Source organism: Micromesistius poutassou (assembly GCF_964030765.1).
Source record: "Micromesistius poutassou genome assembly, chromosome: 10".
NCBI classification, from domain to species: Eukaryota; Metazoa; Chordata; class Actinopteri; order Gadiformes; family Gadidae; genus Micromesistius; species Micromesistius poutassou.
This window is the reverse complement of record NC_140280.1, coordinates 1,613,823-1,633,389: the sequence shown is the minus strand read 5'-3', so window position 1 is coordinate 1,633,389 and position 19,567 is coordinate 1,613,823. Positions and strand designations below refer to the sequence as shown.

General features: G+C 39.4%; 4 protein-coding genes across 4 annotated transcripts; all 4 read left to right on the top strand.

Moving 5' to 3' along the window:
- Positions 1-5,474: 5,474 nt before the first annotated feature.
- On the top strand, positions 5,475-6,974 carry LOC311353816 (odorant receptor 131-2-like; the record flags this gene model as incomplete). The annotated part of the gene is made up of 2 exons (XM_084473629.1): positions 5,475-5,505; positions 6,100-6,974. 2 exons carry the CDS (start codon positions 5,475-5,477, stop codon positions 6,972-6,974), a joined length of 906 nt encoding a protein of 301 aa, XP_084329755.1.
- A 1,532-nt stretch (positions 6,975-8,506) lies between these two features.
- LOC311353815 (odorant receptor 131-2-like) lies at positions 8,507-11,493 on the top strand (the record flags this gene model as incomplete). The annotated part of the gene is made up of 2 exons (XM_084473628.1): positions 8,507-8,510; positions 10,619-11,493. The coding sequence occupies 2 exons, from the start codon at positions 8,507-8,509 to the stop codon at positions 11,491-11,493; spliced, it is 879 nt and encodes a 292-aa protein (XP_084329754.1).
- An 852-nt stretch (positions 11,494-12,345) lies between these two features.
- Positions 12,346-14,280, top strand: LOC311353814 (odorant receptor 131-2-like; the record flags this gene model as incomplete). The annotated part of the gene is made up of 2 exons (XM_084473627.1): positions 12,346-12,409; positions 13,406-14,280. The coding sequence occupies 2 exons, from the start codon at positions 12,346-12,348 to the stop codon at positions 14,278-14,280; spliced, it is 939 nt and encodes a 312-aa protein (XP_084329753.1).
- A 3,019-nt stretch (positions 14,281-17,299) lies between these two features.
- On the top strand, positions 17,300-18,576 carry LOC311353812 (odorant receptor 131-2-like; the record flags this gene model as incomplete). The annotated part of the gene is made up of 2 exons (XM_084473626.1): positions 17,300-17,303; positions 17,702-18,576. 2 exons carry the CDS (start codon positions 17,300-17,302, stop codon positions 18,574-18,576), a joined length of 879 nt encoding a protein of 292 aa, XP_084329752.1.
- Between the last annotated feature and the right edge of the window lie 991 nt (positions 18,577-19,567).

The following is a 19,567-nucleotide window of genomic DNA, read 5'->3' as shown; positions in this document are numbered from 1 at the left end:
CAAACAGACAAGCACACACAGGGATGTAATGTCCATGATCAAGATATTTGGAAGGGTTCTTACTTTTTCATGTCATTGTGAAAAACATGAATTCAGATAGTGGTTATTGACCTCCTCTTACATCATGTTCAGAGGACGAACCACTGAAGAAACCCATGATGCAGAAATACCAGTATATTGAAAAAACTAAATTGTACTGTAAAAATCCCACTTATACAAAAAGGCTTTTTATATAACAACAAAACAAGTTTACACAAAATGATAGAGTTTAGAGTTTGGGTGATAGAAGTGTGCAACTTCTGAGGACTGCTGAGTGAAGAGGAGAATGTCTCTTTTATGAATTGTCCTAAAATATTTAGATCAATTCTTCTGACATAATTTCATCATTCATGATTGACCACACCCACGCAGCCTCTCCCTGCTGACGAGATAACAGTGCCACAAAAAACAAGTGTGTCGTCTGTCTGTTAATAGAATGAAATCACAGCGCGCAAAAGCAGGTCTGGGACTCACAATGCAGGGTTAAAATGTGTCAGTTCACAAATCTTGATCACATCAATATATTTTACTCTTTAATTGCAATTTGGGAGTTTTAGTAAACACATGCTTGATATTTGCGCTGTATTTACTCCAAAGGTCTGAGACAATTTGAATGACATCATTATTTAACTCATGTATGTCTGCATGTGTGTGTGTGTGTGTGTGTGGATGAATGTCTTTGGTCTTACCCTACAGTCTAACCCCAACACATAACATTTTCCTGAAAGAAAGTCACTATAGCCGTTTCTCAATTCGCGTTCTCGTGTGTTCTCGTGTACTTGCGTTCTCGATAAACGTCATCAGTGGTAGCCCAAGCACTGTTCCAATTCCAAGTACGCGAGTACGCGAGTACTGTCGTAAAACCCGGAAGTGTTCTCGATGCGTTCTCGATAAGGCCGTTCTACCGAGGATGCATCGGAGGTGACTCGTGTGGACTTGGGACCGTTAAATATCCCAGAATGCATCATCGAGTCCGCTGCTGTTCCAATTGCAGGTGCGTACTCGCGTTCTCGGAAGTCTGTTCTTGAAAGTCCGGACTTGCCAAGTACGTACTTCCAAGTCCGCGAGTACGTAGTCCGCGTACTTGGTATTGAGAAACGGCTTATGTATCTTTTGAAGCTTTGCCATCAACAGCAAATCTGTTGGTGACAAAGAAATGGTTAATACTGCTATCAAGCATAGTGTGAGAGTAAGCGTAATAACATGATTGTATTAATCTTTCAGCGTTAGGCTATTGATGGGAAAAGACCAAGATATGGATCTTCTTTTGTTGAGATCAGTTGGTTCTGTTTGGAGTTTAATGCATGGTAATAAGGTACTGTATCTACTGTTTGAAAGATTAGCTGTGGTGATTGAAAAACATTTATAATATGTGGTTAATGGAAGCATTGCTTTATACAGTGTCTGTGCTAATTAATTATAAAATGTCTGATCTGAATTGATTTTGACGGGTTGGAGCTGGACATGAAATACGTATGAGATTAAAACTGCTGAGAAAACATTACACTAATATTTCATTGTTTTGTGTTCATTTGAGAATCATGACATCGATCCCATATTTTAAACTCAGTTCATGGTGCCCTTGACCTTCACCTGTGTTGTGAGTAAATGAAATGCATCATCTGTGTGTGTGTTATGGCCATTAGGCGTTCTATGTATGATCAGGACTGGGGATGAGGTTCATGGAGGTATCAGGGCCTTTTAGAACCATTTTGTCTCGGGAGGGGTCAAGATACATAGCAGTCTTGGAGATATAGTAAATTAACACAACAGTACATTTCTTTGTTCCCAATATATGAGAAAATGAATGTGTGAGTCTTTTGGCACAACAAAACTTGTCAATACAATATTTAAAGCCTGTGATTGTATAAAAAGTCTGGTTTTTACTTTTACATTATATAAAATGAAAATGTTTCCTAATATATTATGGTCATTTTTATACCATTAGTGGTGGTTTAACTTGTTCCTACTTCAAACCTACCATCTGCTTTTTAAAACTTTGTTGTACTACTTAAAGAAAACACATTCAATTTATTGTCTGTCTAGTAGCCATTTACATCCATTCCCTCAATAACAAAAACATATTCAACCTGTAAATATTTACTCAAGACCTTTATTAACTGATTGGTGAGCATTTTAATATTTAATGTGTTCAAATGAGTTAGCAGGGGACTTGAGTTACACAGCTTGAACTCACACCCTTAACTCCCAGCAGAGGGAGAATCAGTTTTGATAGATCCCCAATGACCTTTTGTACCGCCTGGGGTATAGACAGTTTGAGTTTCAGTTTCTAAACAAGAAAGTTAAGAACCGCAGATAACGTAGTCCTAAGCTTCTTGTGCATTTTAAGCTTGTATATATGCAAGGTTTCTGTCTTCTGCCCACTAACTTATTGCAGCAGACGAATCAGAAAGTTAGTCTCAGTTTGTCAAAGTAATTTGTTTAGGTAGCATTTCAGATCTTTGGTAGTTAATGCCTGTGCATTTATTTACAAACTATTTAATTCGCCATTCTGTCATTGGATAAATTGCGCAAACAAATCAATGTAATTCATCAAAGTTGACAAACTCTAAACTTGTCTTGACAATGGCACATTGTTCCCTGTGCCTCCCTCTGGTGTTGTGGCCAGGGGTAACACCACAACATCTAAATCCTTTCCCCTCAATACAAAAAAATATAACGCAACACATATTTACTCAAAAACATTATGAACTGATTGGTAAGCATTTTAATATTTAATGTTTCCTAATGAGAAAGCAGGGGAATGGCTTAACAGCAGAAGCATACATCATTACCTCCCAGCAGAGAGTGTATCATCATCAGTCCTGATGGCTCCCTAATGACATTTTGTACTTCCTTGGGTATTAGCGTCCCACAAGTTTGAATGGCTGCTTCTAAGCAACAAGAAAGTTAAGAGTCTCCTTTCGCCTTCGTTCTTGTTGATCCTTAATTCGGATGGAAACTTGCAAACTGCAAACTTGCAAGTTCTAATTTTGCTTCACTTATCTAGAAGAACGTCATTTTAACAGTTTAATTTATACATCACTGGTTGCTTTCAAAACTCTGCACAGTGTGCCCATGAATGACCCACTAGATTGAAAATGAATCGATTTGAGTGTTCTTGCTTCCTCACATTAGTGAGCTGAAATGGGTAACAGGAACATACACAATACATTAGCATAGCCACAAAAGTATTGTCTGAACAGTTAATTTGCAATTTAACACTTGTTGCATATTGATTGCTCAATGTGCAGCCTCACCTAACCCCATAGTCCAATCAGTCAGACTCGGCTGCTTCAACCAGCCATCATCCACACACACATGTCCCATAAGGCCGGACATAAGGAAATGTCCGGCCTCGAATCGATCCAAAAGCTATAGGGAGGGGGGATGGGGTGTCCCCTGTGAATACTTGAACAACTAACTTTGGTTGACTAACAGTTTTACGTAACGCTACTGGTCAATAGTAGGTTGTCGTCTTCCAGGATCAGCCGTGAGTCCAAGAGAAACTGTGATTGAAACTGTGTGTTCATTGCAATTGAGTCTCATTGAGATTTAGTTTACGTTTTGTTTGATTAAGTCTACGTTTTGTTTACTTCTCCAAAGAAAGAAGCATCAAGCTCTCCAAGCTAATGTTACCTAATCTCAGAACAAAAAACACAGAGGACCACCTTGGTGCTAGTGACAGTCAGCAGCCCAGAAGTAGCAGTAGCCAAGTAAAGTTTAGGTTTGCTATTTAATGTAGGCCTAGGACAGATGACAGCTGTTATCTGTATTTTGATTAATAAATCTATAGGGATAAGATCTGCAGAACATGGTTTTAATAAATTATAAAAATATATATATATATAAAATTATAAAAATTTTAATAATAAATGCGCTATTTGTGAACAAATGCAATGGTCTTGTACATTTATTTTTCTGCTCTACATATGAATGCAACCGCTGAGAATGAGGAGACAGGAGTAGGGATCTTGGTGGATGTGATGGTCGTACCAGGGCAGCAAGTGCAGAGACTTAAGACAGGTTCAGCAAGGAAGGCGTTTGTTGAAACCGAGGACGAACGGTTTCATCATCCTTGATTAAGAGTTTGAGCTTGCAAATAGCGCCTGTTGAAGGGACAAGACCGTATTTCCACTGCCTTGCATTTTCACATTGAGCTAGTTTAGATGCCCAATGAAGGCCACAAGATAGTGAAACGTAGTTTGGGATGCTTGAAATTTAATTTCAAGAAATGGCCTGAATTCGCCCAGGCATGCCAAATACATCTGAGCAATTTCCCCCTTGACAACCAACGCACATTTCTGTGCAATCGCAGGCCGGGATAATTACTCCCAATTTCGTCTAACTGATTTAAACTGCCGATAAATTAGAGCTCGGACAACAGTAATGTTCACAACACGATAACCAGTGACATCCCCTCACCAAATTGAGGATGGGACTCTTCTCATGTTAATATAGAAGTGCCAAAAATCCTTTGTTTTTCCCCAACATTTTTCTGAATTTAGTCTTGTGGGGGCCGACCAAGCATCTAAAGCTCACCCCACACTACAACAGAAATGTCCCGATATCTTGCCCGATTTGCCCTTTACGATAATCGGGGTGGCATTCCCATGGCAGCCGAATCTGGACGAAAATCGGCCAAGATTATCCTTATTAGTCTGCCGTAGTGTTCTAAGATGGTCAACTCCAAGAGCACCCGATCACAAAATCGGGGTTATCCAACATGATAGATATTTATATTATACAGTCTATCTATGGTAGGCCTATCAATAGCAAATCAGTGTCACCTTGCTAATGGTTGAATACTGCAACAATAACGATGTAGGATTTGCTACAGACTCACAGACAGCATTACTTATTTTAATCTAAAAGCCTACCCGTTTTGAAAACAGTCCAACACACTACGCTTCCAATTCACCCAAGGCTGAATTAAAAGTAGGCCTACATGTTTTTCTAAAAGTTGGTCATCAACGAGGTTGTAAAGTAGTAACTTCGGGCACATCTGTCAAAATAAATGTTTTTTTCTTCCAACGTGTTTATGATCTTTATTCATTAATTGCGCCGCGGCAGAACTGACGTGGATATTCTCTGATATTATGTAAGCATAAGCACCACGTAAACAACTGCTGTCAAAAGACGCTGATCCATTTTCACTGTTGACGCGAGTTGCTCTAGTTCTACCTTCACGGCCCTGCAGCGTGCAATTATCGGACAATATTGTCCTATAGTGTGTGGTGTTTGTCTTGTGTTAGAATCTCATGTATTTGTATTTACGATCGGAGACCAACAAATTGGCTGAGATTCTCTTTATGTGTGTGGTGTACATCCGACTCAAAAATCACATAAGATTTAAAAATCTTGTAGTGTGGGGCAGCCTTCAGGCAACAGATGTTGTTCAGGAGGGCTAGTCTGATTGTTTGGTCCCTGAGGCCATGAATGAGAGCAATGAGACACCAGCCAAAGGTGAAAGTCAAAATTCTTTATTTGTGGATCTAGAAATATCCACAAATAATATATCATTTTGTCAACCAAAATTCAATGTGAATTCTCTTCTCTGGGTTAAAAATTCAAGTTAAAAAGGAGCTGTCTGTCTGCTTGAATCCATGTTAATAATCTTATGGAAAATAGAGATTTCATATAATTTGTGTGGGTAAATAATACTCATCCCCCTGGAACACATTTAGAAGAAAAAAAAATTGCGTCATCCTGGAGGACGTATGTTCTAATAATAATTGACCTCCTATAAAAAGGCACAGGGGCTGGAGCAGCACCGGTTCTGTTGACTCTGTTACACTTTTATGAATGGGATTTTCTTATTTTTCATTCAAATTTAAAGCATTTACCTTCTTTACATGATATTGTTGATTTTGGTCTGTTTGGGGAACATATGAATGTTTTCAGATTTTTTTTTATAATTTGTAACATTGTTGTTCATGGCCCTTTTTATTCCAGCTGTAAGGCTGGGTGCAGGACCTTTGAGGGCTAATGTTAGCAATGGTTTGCAATATCTAGCAAAACAAGATTATATTTTGGTCACCACTTTATCTATTGGGTTAGGCTGTACTTTTCTCTGCTTGAACTGTGTTCTCCTGTACACTTTGAGGAGCAAGCCAGTTTTTCGTGAGACGTCCCGTTACATTCTGTTGTATAATCTGCTCTTTGCAGATACTGTTCATCTTACATTAAGTTTGTTATTGTACATACTGGCTATAAGCAGGCTTAAGCTAATAATGTATGTTTGTGGTTTGCTCACCATGTTCTCTATTTACATTGAATCAATCTCTCCTCTTACTCTGGCAGTGATGTCCCTTGAGAGATATGTGTCTGTGTGCTTTCCTCTGAGACATGCAGACCTTGTCACCATCAGTAACACAGGGGCAGCCATCGCTGCTGTGTGGACAGTCTGTTCACTAAATATCTTCATACGGGTGTTAATACTTGTTGTTTGGCGACCTGACTATCAATATAATGAAAAAATGAAGGACTTCTGCTCAAAAGAGGCACTTTTTCTGACACCAATGTCTAAACATTTTGATGAAGCATATTCCGGTTTTGTGTTTTCATTTGGGGGACTTGCCATTTTATTTTCTTATGTTGGTGTGACACTGGTTGCCAGGTCAGCCTCGTCAGACAAAGCATCAGTCAGAAAGGCAGGAAAAACAGTTTTACTTCATTTCTTTCAGTTGGTCCTGATACTAACCTTCACCCTCAATTCTATCATCCTCACAGCCTTTGCAAGAAAATTGGACAGAATATCTTTGGTGCGTTTGTACAATACAATCTTTGTGTGTTTGAATCTATTTCCAAGGTGTCTCAGTGCTCTCATTTATGGCCTCAGGGACCAAACACTCAGACCAGCCCTCCTGAACAACATCTGTTGCCTAAGATGCTTGGTCGGCCCCCACAAGACTAAATTCAGAAAAAGAACGTAGGGAAGCTGATTGGAATGGCACACCTCCCATGACTTCTGCATGTTATGTCTTAGAGGTGACCTATAAAAGGTCACTAAGTGGAAGAAAATATGTGGAAAAGGATGATTTAACAAAAAGGAAAAATAAGAAAGTTATTTCCTTGAATTACATTACCATATTTGCTACATGCCACTTTATCCTTTGTTGACAGTGCAAGCCTTGATACTCAATTTGTTTTTATTGGTAAGGTCCGATTTCTTTGTTTGGGCGTCAAAATCGCAGATGTCTTTCATGTTTGTATAAACTGAGTGACTAGAAGGCCAGCCAGCGCTATATTAATTGTGAGAAATGTAGATCTACAGTAACGTCAACGACGCATGCATTCCGATATAACTGTTCACACTGAGTTAGCATTGCAAAAATACAGCTGTATTTGAGTCAGGACCACATATGAAAGTGGCCTTAATCAGAATTGAAAATAAATCGGGTATCATTGCATTTGTGCTGTTCGCACTGTTCTGAAAAAATTGTATCTGAATCGCATATGAGCAAACATTTGCTCATGGATTAGGACCGCTTATCCTTGCAGTGGGGATGAGGTGTGTGGGGATTTTTTAACGGGGACCTTGTATTTTAATTTAATCACTCACCAACCATTAGAGCATGCATCTAGACGGCGATGAAATAGCAATTGGAAATAACAAAAAAAGCAAATGATGCACTTGAGTACGACTATAACATTGATGGACAACGTGTTGCCCTATCTTGTTATATTTCTGAGTGACTGAAGTTATTCAATATGCTTGGATTTAAATAATTCATTCATAAATTACTTAATAATAATAATAATAATAATAATAATAATAATAAATATAGTTGCAAGCAACCATGAAGGGGTCCTACCGTATGACCGTTTGACCGGCAGTATGACAGTATGACCGACAGTATGACTGTATAACCGACAGTATGACTGTATGACCGACCTTATGAATGTATGACCCACAGTATGACCCTATGACCGACAGTATGACCGTATGACTGACAGTATGATAGGATGACCGTATGACTGACAGTATGACCGCATGACTGACAGTATGATAGGATGACCGTATGACCGACAGTATGACCGCATGACTGACAGTATGATAGGATGACCGTATGACCGACAGTATGACCGCATGACTGACAGTATGACCATATGACCGACAGTATGACTGCATGACCGACAGTCTGACCGTATGACCGACAGTATGACCGCATGACCGGCAGTATGACTGTATGACTGACAGTATGACCAACAGTATGTACTTGGAGGTATGGTGAGCTTGGTCGATACGGTAATATAGCATTGGTATGCATTAAAAACTAAACAATCACCAATCATGTTTCTAAAGCATACTGTATCAAAATCCACTGTCAAACGTATGTTAGCGAAATTACGTGTGTACCGCTTTAAGGCCCAGCCTGCATTGTAGAGAGGCCATGGTTCAGAAGGGAGAACTTCAAACTAATATTTTTTGGTTGTTTTTTCAGATATAGTCTTCAAATTTGGCATGGGTATACTATGGAATCTCTACTTAATAGCCATATTCAACCGCTGAGCCTAAATGTTTTGGATGCAATGTTAGAGCTGTTTAAACATGTTGTAGAGCTGTATACATATGCATGTATTTCACTTTAAAATGTATATCTCTGCTGTCTTTTGCCTTATTGCTATGAATTTAACACCATATAGTCCCACAGTCCCCTGGTACATGTTTGCAGCTTTTCCCACTTTCGGCGGGAGGGTGTTTGGTCAAGTTGTGGTCACTGCACTATATCCAAATAGTCTGACTGTATGGTTTGCCATGTGAAAGTTGTTCATCATGACAAATGGTGCATGTATCACAAGTTTCATGCAAATTGCACCTTCCTAGTGGTAATGGCAGCCTGTTGAATTCCTGAACTTAAAGGCCTTGTTATAGCGCCACCTATGTGTTATTCTGGCCCATCTTTTGATTCCTTTACTAACTTTACGAGTTCTACAAGCCTGCCAATTTTTATAACTTTTGGAGCTAAAAAGGAGCTAAAAAGTCAGATTTTGTAGGACCCCTAATAATAATAATCTGATATCACACTTGTTTTCATGTGTTAATTTGTAATACTAAGCTATGATAGTGCATTTAAAATAGCTGTGGAGATATAGCGCTATATACAGATGCACATATCGCCATCTAGAGCTCTAGTTACGCATTCACAATTTAATAATTGTACAAGACACAAGTCAAAATCCTGATGGCATCATCGGCCTGTGACCTTCAGCACTCACTGGATCGGCTGGCAGCCGAGTGTGAAGTGGCTGGGATGAGGATCAGCACCACTAAACCTGAGGCCATGACTCTTAGCAGGAAACCGGTGGATTGCCTTCTCCGGGTAGGAAATGAGTCCTTAGCCCAAGTGAAGGAGTTCAAGTATCTCGGGGTCTTGTTCGCGAGCGAGGGTACGACGGAGTGTGAGATTGGCCGGAGAATCGGAGCAGCGGGGGCGGTATTGCGTTCTCTTTACTGCACCGTTGTGACAAAAAGAGAGCTGAGCCGCAAGGCAAAGCTCTCGATCTACTGGTCGATCTTCGTTCCTATCCTCACCTATGGTCATGAGGGATGGGTAATGACCGAAAGGACGAGATCACGGATACAAGCGGCCGAGATGAGTTTTCTCAGGAGGGTGGCTGGCTTCTCCCTTAGGGATAGGGTGAGAAGTTCAGTCATCCGGGAGGAACTCGGATTAGAGCCGCTGCTCCTCTGCTTAGAAAGGTTGAGGTGGTTCGGGCATCCGGTAAGGATGCCCACTGGACGCCTCCCTTGGGAGGTGTTCCAGGCACGACCAGTGGGGAGGAGACCCCGGGGAAGACCCAGGACTAGGTGGAGAGATTATATCTCAACACTGGCCTGGGAACACCTCGGGATCCCCCCGTCAGAGCTGGTCAATGTGGCCCGGGAAAGGGAAGTCTGGGGCCCCGTGCTTGAGCTGCTGCCCCTGCGACCCGTCCCCAGATAAGCGGATGAGGATGAGGATGAGGATGAGGGACAAGTCAAAATTCTTTATTTGTGGATCTGGAAATATCCACAAACAATATATAATTTTGTCGACCATACATTCAATGTGAATTGTGTTCTTCGGGTTAAAAGTTAAAAAGGGGTTGACTGTATGCTTGAATCCATGTTAATAGTCTTATGAAAAATAGAGATTTCATGTAATTTGTGTGGGTAAATAATACTCATCCCCCCTGGAACACATTTAGAAGGAAAAAAAATTGCGTCATCCTGGAGGACGTATGTTCTAAAAATAATTGACCTCCTATAAAAAGGCACAGGGGCTGGAGCAGCACCGGTTCTGTTGACTCTAAGTTGTCACACTTTTATGAATGTGATTCTCTTATTTTTCATTGAAATTTAAAGTTTTATTTACCTTCTTTACATGTTATTGTTGATTTTGGTCTGTTTGGGGAACATATGAAAATGTTTTCATCATTTTTTTTTAATCATTTGTAACATTGATGTTCATGGCCTTTTTTATTCCAGCTGTAAGGCTGGGTGCAGGACCTTTGAGGGCTAATGTTAGTGCTGGTTTGCAATATCTAACAACACAAAATAATATTTTGTTCACCTCTTTAGCTGTGGGGTTAGGCTGTACTTTTCTCTCCTTGAACCTTGTTCTCCTGTACACCTTGAGGAGCAAGCCAGTTTTTCGTGAGACGTCCCGATTCATTCTGTTGTATAATCTGCTCTTTGCAGATACTGTTCATCTTACATTAAGTTTGTTAATGTACATACTGGCTGTAAGCAGGCTTAAGCTAACAATGTATGTTTGTGGTTTGCTCACCATGTTCTCTATTTACGTTGAATCAATCTCTCCTCTTACTCTGGCAGTGATGTCCATGGAGAGATATGTGTCTGTGTGCTTTCCTCTGAGACATGCAGACCTTGTCACCATCAGTAACACAGGAGCAGCCATCGCTGCTGTGTGGACGGTCTGTTCACTAAATATCTTCATACGGGTGTTAATACTTGTTGTTTGGCGACCTGACTATCAATATAATGAAAAAATGAAGGACTTCTGCACAAAAGAGGCACTTTTTCTGACACCAATGTCTAAACATTTTGATGAAGCATATTCCGGTTTTGTGGTTTCATTTGGGGGACTTGCCATTTTATTTTCTTATGTTGGTGTGACACTGGTTGCCAGGTCAGCCTCGTCAGACAAAGCTTCAGTCAAAAAGGCAGGAAAAACAGTTTTACTTCATTTTGTTCAGTTGATCCTGATACTAACCTTCACCCTCAATTCTGTCATCCTCACAGCCTTTGCTAGAAAAGTGGACAGACTCATTTTGGTGCGATTGCACAATACAATCTTTGTGTGTTTGAATCTATTTCCAAGGTGTCTCAGTGCTCTCATTTATGGCCTCAGGGACCAAACGCTCAGACCAGCCCTCCTGAACAACATCTGTTGCCTAAGATGCTTGGTCGGCCCCCACAAGACTAAATTCAGAAAAAGAACGTAGGGAAGCTGATTGGAATGGCACACCTCCCATGACTTCTGCATGTTATGTCTTAGAGGTGACCTATAAAAGGTCACTAAGTGGAAGAAAATATGTGGAAAAGGATGATTTAACAAAAATGAAAAATAAGAAAGTTGTTTCCTTGAATGACATTACCATATTTGCTACATGCCACTTTATCATTTGTTGACAGTGCAAGCCTTGATACTCAATTTGTTTTTATTGGTCAGGTCCAATTTCTTTGTTTGGGTGTTAAAATCGCAGCTGTCTTTCATGTTTGTATAAACCGAGTGACTAGAAGGCCAGCCAGCGCTATATTAATTGTGAGGAATATAATAATAATAATACTACTACTACTACTAATAATAATAATAATAGCTTCATACACCAAGCTATCAGGACGCTAAATTCTCTCCCCTCACTCCCCCCGGCCATATCCTCCAGACTGACAGAAAGCTGAACGACCCCCCCCCCCCCCCCCCTAAAAACACTCAGGACTCTGCAACAAACTGTCTCTTGCACTTTTATTACTTTTATTACTTTTAGTATCACCACTTACCAAACAGACTGTAATTGGCTGCTATCTAATATCTTAACTGAATTGGCTGCTATCCACTGTCTTACTGTTCTACTTGCACTGTTAATGTCACAAATACATCTTAGAGAATGTTTTTTGCTGTCATTACCAAATTGCCTTTTGCACTACTATAACCTAGCCTATACAGAAACGTCATACATAGTAGATTCCAACACTGCATATTTTATTTTGTATCTTATTTTATTGGCTATATTTTAGCATTTGTAAATGTCCTATATATGTGGAATTTAATTGAATGTTTTACTTAGTATTAGGATATGTCTTATCTGTTGTGCCTGTGTTTCACCGTGGGAGAGTGGGAAACGTCCTCTCGATTCCTTTGTATGTTTGACATGTGAAGAAATTCACATTAAAGCTACTTTGACTTTGACTTTAAATGTAGATCTACAGTAACGTCAACGGCGCATTAATTCCGATATAACTGTTCACACTGAGTTAGCATTGCAAAAACACAGAGCTGTATTTGAGTCAGGACCACATATGTAAGTGGCCTTAATCATAATTGAAAATAAATCGGGTATCATTGGATTTGTGCTGTTCGCACTGTTCTGGAAAAATTGTATATGAGTCGCATATGAGCAAACATATTTGCTCATGGATTAGGACCGCTTATCCTTGCAGTGGGAACGAGGGACTTGCAGTGTCAACAGAGCCCTTTGTTGTATAATGTAATATATAGCAGAGAATACCGCACACCGGAGGTGTGTGGGGATTTTTCAAGACACAAGTCAAAATTCTTTATTTGTGGATCTGAATATATCCACAAATAATATATAATTTTGTCGACCATACATTCATTGTGAATTGTCTTCTTTGGGTTAAAAATTCAAGTTAAAAAGGGGCTGTCTGTCTGCTTGAATCCATGTTAATAGTCTTATGGAAAATAGAGATTTCATGTAATTTGTATGGGTAAATAATACTCATCCCCCTGGAACACATTTAGAAGAAATAAGAATTGCGTCATCCTGGAGGACGTCAGTTCTAAAAATAATTGACCTCCTATAAAAAGGCACAGGGGCTGGAGCAGCACCGGTTCTGTTGACTCTACGTTGTTACACTTTTATGAGGGATTCTCTTATTTTTCATTGAAATGTAAAGTATTTACCTTCTTTACATGTTATTGTTGATTTTGGTCTGTTTGGGGATCATATGAATGTTTTCATCTTTTTTTATCATTTGTAACATTGATGTTCATGGCCTTTTTTATTCCAGCTGTAAGGCTGGGTGCAGGACATTTGAGGGCTAATGTTAGTGCTGGTTTGCAGTATCAAGCACAAGAAGAATTTCTTTTGTTCACCACTTTAGCTGTGGGGTTAGGCTGTAATTTTTTCTGTTTGAACTGTGTTCTCCTGTACACCTTGAGGAGCAAGCCAGTTTTTTGTGAGACGCCCCGTTACATTCTGTTGTATAATCTGCTCTTTGCAGATACTGCTCATATTGTATTAAGTTTGATAATCTTCATATTGGCTGTAAGCAGGCTTAAGCTAACAATGTACGTTTGTGGTTTCATAACAATGCTCTCTGTTTTGGTTCAAGCCGTCTCTCCTCTTACTCTGGCAGTGATGTCCATGGAGAGATATGTGTCTGTGTGCTTTCCTCTGAGACATCCAGACCTTGTCACCATCAGAAACACAGGAGCAGCCATCGCTGCTGTGTGGACGGTCTGTTCACTAAATATCTTCATACGGGTGTTAATACTTGTTGTTTGGCGACCTGACTATCAATATAATGAAAAAATGAAAGACTTCTGCTCAAAAGAGGTGCTTTTTCTGACACCAATGTCTAAACAATTTGATGAAGCATATTCCGGTTTTGTGTTTTCATTTGGGGGACTTGCAATTGTATTTTCTTATGTTGGTGTGACACTGGTTGCCAGGTCAGCCTCGTCAGACAAAGCATCAGCCAGAAAGGCAGGAAAAACTGTTTTACTTCATTTCTTTCAGTTGGTCCTGATTCTAACCTTCACACTAAATTCTGTCATCCTCACAGCCTTTGGCAGAAAATTGGACAGAATAACTTTGGTGCGTTTGTACAATACAATCTTTGTGTGTTTGAATCTATTTCCAAGGTGTCTCAGTGCTCTCATTTATGGCCTCAGGGACCAAACACTCAGACCAGCCCTCCTGAACAACATCTGTTGCCTAAGATGCTTGGTCGGCCCCCACAAGACTAAATTCAGAAAAAGAACATAGGGAAGCTGATTGGAATGGCACACCTCCCATGACTTTTGCATGCTATGTCTTAGTGGTGACCTATAAAAGGTCACCAAGTGGAAGAAAAAATGTGGAAAAGGATGATTTAACAAAAACGAAAAAAATAAGAAAGTTGTTTCCTTGAATGACATTACCATATTTGCTACATGCCACTTTATCCTTTGTTGACAGTGCAAGCCTTGATACTCAATTTGTTTTTATTGCCCAGGTCCGATTTCTTTGTTTGGGTGTTAAAATCGCAGCTGTCTTTCATGTTTGTATAAACTGAGTGACTAGAAGGCCAGCCAGCGCTATATTAATTGTGAGAAATGTAGATCTACAGTAACGTCAATGACGCATGCATTCCAATATAACTGTTCACACTGAGGTAGCATTGCAAAAACACAAAGCTGTATTTGAGTCAGGACCACATATGAAAGTGGCCTTAATCAGAATTGGAAATAAATCGGGTACCATTATATTTGTGCTGTATGTTCACACTGTTCTGAATTTTTTTTATCTGAGTCGCATATTTATATATCGCATATTTTCTCATGGATTAGGACCGCTTATCCTTGCAGTGGGAACAAGGGACTTGCAGTGTCAACAGAGCCCTTTGTTGTATAATATAATATATAGCAGAGAATACCGCACACCGGAAGTATGTGGGGTTTTTCAAGACACAAGTCAAAATTCTTTATTTGTGGATCTGAAAATATCCACAATTAATATATAATTTTGTCGACCATACATTCAATGTGAATTGTCTTCTTTGCATTAAAAATTCAAGCTAAAAAGGGGCTGTCTGTCTGCTTGAATCCATGTTAATAGTCTTATGGAAAATAGAGATTTCATGTAATTTGTATGGGTAAATAATACTCATCCCCCCTGGAACACATTTAGAAGAAAAAAAAATTGCGTCATCCTGGAGGAGGTATGTTCTAAAAATAATTGACCTCCTATAAAAAGGCACAGGGGCTGGAGCAGCACGGGTTCTGTTGGCTCTACGTTGTTACACTTTTATGAATGGGATTCTCTTATTTTTCATTGAAATGTAAAGCATTTACCTTCTTTACATGTTATTGTTGATTTTGGTCTGTTTGGGGAACATATGAATGTTTTCATCTTTTTTTATCATTTGTAACATTGATTGTTCATGGCCTTTTTTATTCCAGCTGTAAGGCTGGGTGCAGGACCTTTGAGGGCTAATGTTAGTGCTGGTTTGCAATATCTAACAATACAAGATCATATTTTGTTCACCTCTTTAGCTGTGGGGTTAGGCTGTACTTTTCTCTCCTTGAACCTTGTTCTCCTGTACACATTGAGGAGCAAGCCAGTTTTTCGTGAGACGTCCCGATACATTCTGTTGTATAATCTGCTCTTTGCAGATACTGTTCATCTTGTATTAAGTTTGTTAATGTACATACTGGCTGCAAGCAGGCTTAAGCTAACAATGTATGTTTGTGGTTTGCTCACCATGTTCTCTATTTACGTTGAATCAATCTCTCCTCTTACTCTGGCAGTGATGTCCATGGAGAGATATGTGTCTGTGTGCTTTCCTCTGAGACATGCAGACCTTGTCACCATCAGTAACACAGGGGCAGCCATCGCTGCTGTGTGGACGGTCTGTTCACTAAATATCTTCATACGGGTGTTAATACTTGTTGTTTGGCGACCTGACTATCAATATAATGAAAAAATTAACGACTTCTGCTCAAAAGAGGCACTTTTTCTGACACCAATGTCTAAACATTTTGATGAAGCATATTCCGGTTTTGTGGTTTCATTTGGGGGACTTGCCATTTTATTTTCTTATGTTGGTGTGACACTGGTTGCCAGGTCAGCCTCGTCAGACAAAGATTCAGTCAAAAAGGCAGGAATAACAGTTTTACTTCATTTCTTTCAGTTGGTCCTGATACTAACCTACACCCTCAATTCTATCATCCTCACAGCCTTTGCTAGAAAAGTGGACAGACTCATTTTGGTGCGTTTGCACAATACAATCTTTGTGTGTTTGAATCTATTTCCAAGGTGTCTCAGTGCTCTAATTTATGGCGTCAGGGACCAAACGATCAGACCAGCCCTCCTGAACAAAATCTGTTGCCTAAGATGCTTGGTCGGCCCCCACAAGACTAAATTCAGAAAAAGAACGTAGGGAAGCTGATTGGAATGGCACACCTCCCATGACTTCTGCATGCCATGTCTTAGTGGTGACCTATAAAAGGTCACCAAGTGGAAGAAAAAATGTGGAAAAGGATGATTTAACAAAAACGAAAAAAATAAGAAAGTTGTTTCCTTGAATGACATTACCATATTTGCTACATGCCACTTTATCCTTTGTTGACAGTGCAAGCCTTGATACTCAATTTGTTTTTATTGCCCAGGTCCGATTTCTTTGTTTGGGTGTTAAAATCGCAGCTGTCTTTCATGTTTGTATAAACTGAGTGACTAGAAGGCCAGCCAGCGCTATATTAATTGTGAGAAATGTAGATCTACAGTAACGTCAATGACGCATGCATTCCAATATAACTGTTCACACTGAGGTAGCATTGCAAAAACACAAAGCTGTATTTGAGTCAGGACCACATATGAAAGTGGCCTTAATCAGAATTGGAAATAAATCGGGTACCATTATATTTGTGCTGTATGTTCACACTGTTCTGAATTTTTTTTATCTGAGTCGCATATTTATATATTGCATATTTTCTCATGGATTAGGACCGCTTATCCTTGCAGTGGGAACGAGGGACTTGCAGTGTCAACAGAGCCCTTTGTTGTATAATATAATATATAGCAGAGAATACCGCACACCAGAAGTATATGGGGTTTTTCAAGACACAAGTCAAAATTCTTTATTTGTGGATCTGAAAATATCCACAATTAATATATAATTTTGTCGACCATACATTCAATGTGAATTGTCTTCTTTGCATTAAAAATTCAAGCTAAAAAGGGGCTGTCTGTCTGCTTGAATCCATGTTAATAGTCTTATGGAAAATAGAGATTTCATGTAATTTGTATGGGTAAATAATACTCATCCCCCTGGAACACATTCAGAAGAAATAAGAATTGCGTCATCCTGGAGGAGGTATGTTCTAAAAATAATTGACCTCCTATAAAAAGGCACAGGGGCTGGAGCAGCACCAGTTCTGTTGACTCTACGTTGTTACACTTTTATGAATGGGATTCTCTTATTTTTCATTGAAATGTAAAGCATTTACCTTCTTTACATGTTATTGTTGATTTTGGTCTGTTTGGGGAACATATGAATGTTTTCATCTTTTTTATCATTTGTAACATTGATTGTTCATGGCCTTTTTTATTCCAGTTGTAAGGCTGGGTGCAGGACCTTTGAGGGCTAATGTTAGTGCTGGTTTGCAATATCTAACAACACAAAATCATATTTTGTTCACCTCTTTAGCTGTGGGGTTGGGCTGTACTTTTCTCTCCTTGAACCTTGTTCTCCTGTACACCTTGAGGAGCAAGCCAGTTTTTCGTGAGACGTCCCGATACATTCTGTTGTATAATCTGCTCTTTGCAGATACTGTTCATCTTGTATTAAGTTTGTTAATGTACATACTGGCTGCAAGCAGGCTTAAGCTAACAATGTATGTTTGTGGTTTGCTCACCATGTTCTCTATTTACGTTGAATCAATCTCTCCTCTTACTCTGGCAGTGATGTCCATGGAGAGATATGTGTCTGTGTGCTTTCCTCTGAGACATGCAGACCTTGTCACCATCAGAAACACAGGGGCAGCTATCGCTGCTGTGTGGACGGTATGTTCACTAAATATCTTCATACGGGTGTTAATAATTGTTGTTTGGCGACCTGACTATCAATATAATGAAAAAATGAAGGACTTCTGCGCAAAAGAGGCACTTTTTCTGACACCAATGTCTAAACATTTTGATGAAGCATATTCCGGTTTTGTGTTTTCATTTGGGGGACTTGCCATTTTATTTTCTTATGTTGGTGTGACACTGGTTGCCAGGTCAGCCTCGTCAGACAAAGCTTCAGTCAAAAAGGCAGGAATAACAGTTTTACTTCATTTTGTTCAGTTGGTCCTGATACTAACCTTCACCCTCCATTCTATCATCCTCACAGCCTTTGCTAGAAACGTGGACAGACTCATTTTGGTGCGTTTGCACTATACAATCTTTGTGTGTTTGAATCTATTTCCAAGGTGTCTCAGTGCTCTCATTTATGGCCTCAGGGACCAAATGATCAGACCAGCCCTCCTGAACAACATCTGTTGCCTAAGATGCTTGGTCGGCCCCCACAAGACTAAAGTCTGAAAAAGAACATAGGGAAGCTGATTGGAATGGCACACCTCCCATGACTTCTGAACAAACAAAAATGCTATAGAACCATCTTAGTGGGGCTATTATAAGATAAACCATATAAAAGGTCACCAAGTGGAAGAAATTATGTGGAAAATAATGATTTCACAAAAAGGAAAAAATATAAAAATAGTTGAATTGATTCACATTACCATAAGCCCTAATTTTGCTCTGATTTAGTGATTTATTTGTAAAGAATTTAACTATTTTCAACCGGATAAATGCAGATTGATTCACCATCTCCAATTTTGAGAAATCCACATTTCTAAATTAGTATTTTGCTCTAGTTGTTGCCATCATTATGAACTGATAAAAGGCTGTAATGTTTTTCTAAAATTAACAACCTATGAGGAAAACACACACAGTAACCGTATTTGAAATAATGTAGAAATGATTACCTTGACATTCACCAACACACACACACTATTGAAGTAAAAGTTGATGACTGCATTGTAAATACATAACTCATAACACTCATCTTTGTATTAATATTCAATTTTATGTGTAAATGATAACAAAATAGAATAGCAAATGTGGTATTGCTTTAAAAAATTAAAATGTGAGTTGTATAAATGGTTGGAATTATGATACCATTATTTTTGGTCTTTGTTTACAGGAATCTCATTGGCTAGTCATTGTTATTGTTAGCTAAATAAGCCTCTTTAGCAAACCAGCTCGAAAACAAACGACACAACTTTACATTGTATTGCACGCACAGCAAGACCGTGCAATGCATAAATTGGTGACCGGAATAAAATAGCATACTCTCAGAACTACGGATGGAAAGGTGACCAAAAGGGGGCGTGCCTCTGTGAAATGCCGCAAGAAAGCTGGGAGATTTCCCCACTTCCACACAACTCGGAAGGCTGGTGTCCGAGGCATCTGGAACACACCATTATATCGTTCATGTTTTAAGGGTCGCTTAAAGGCCTTACGACTCGTACGG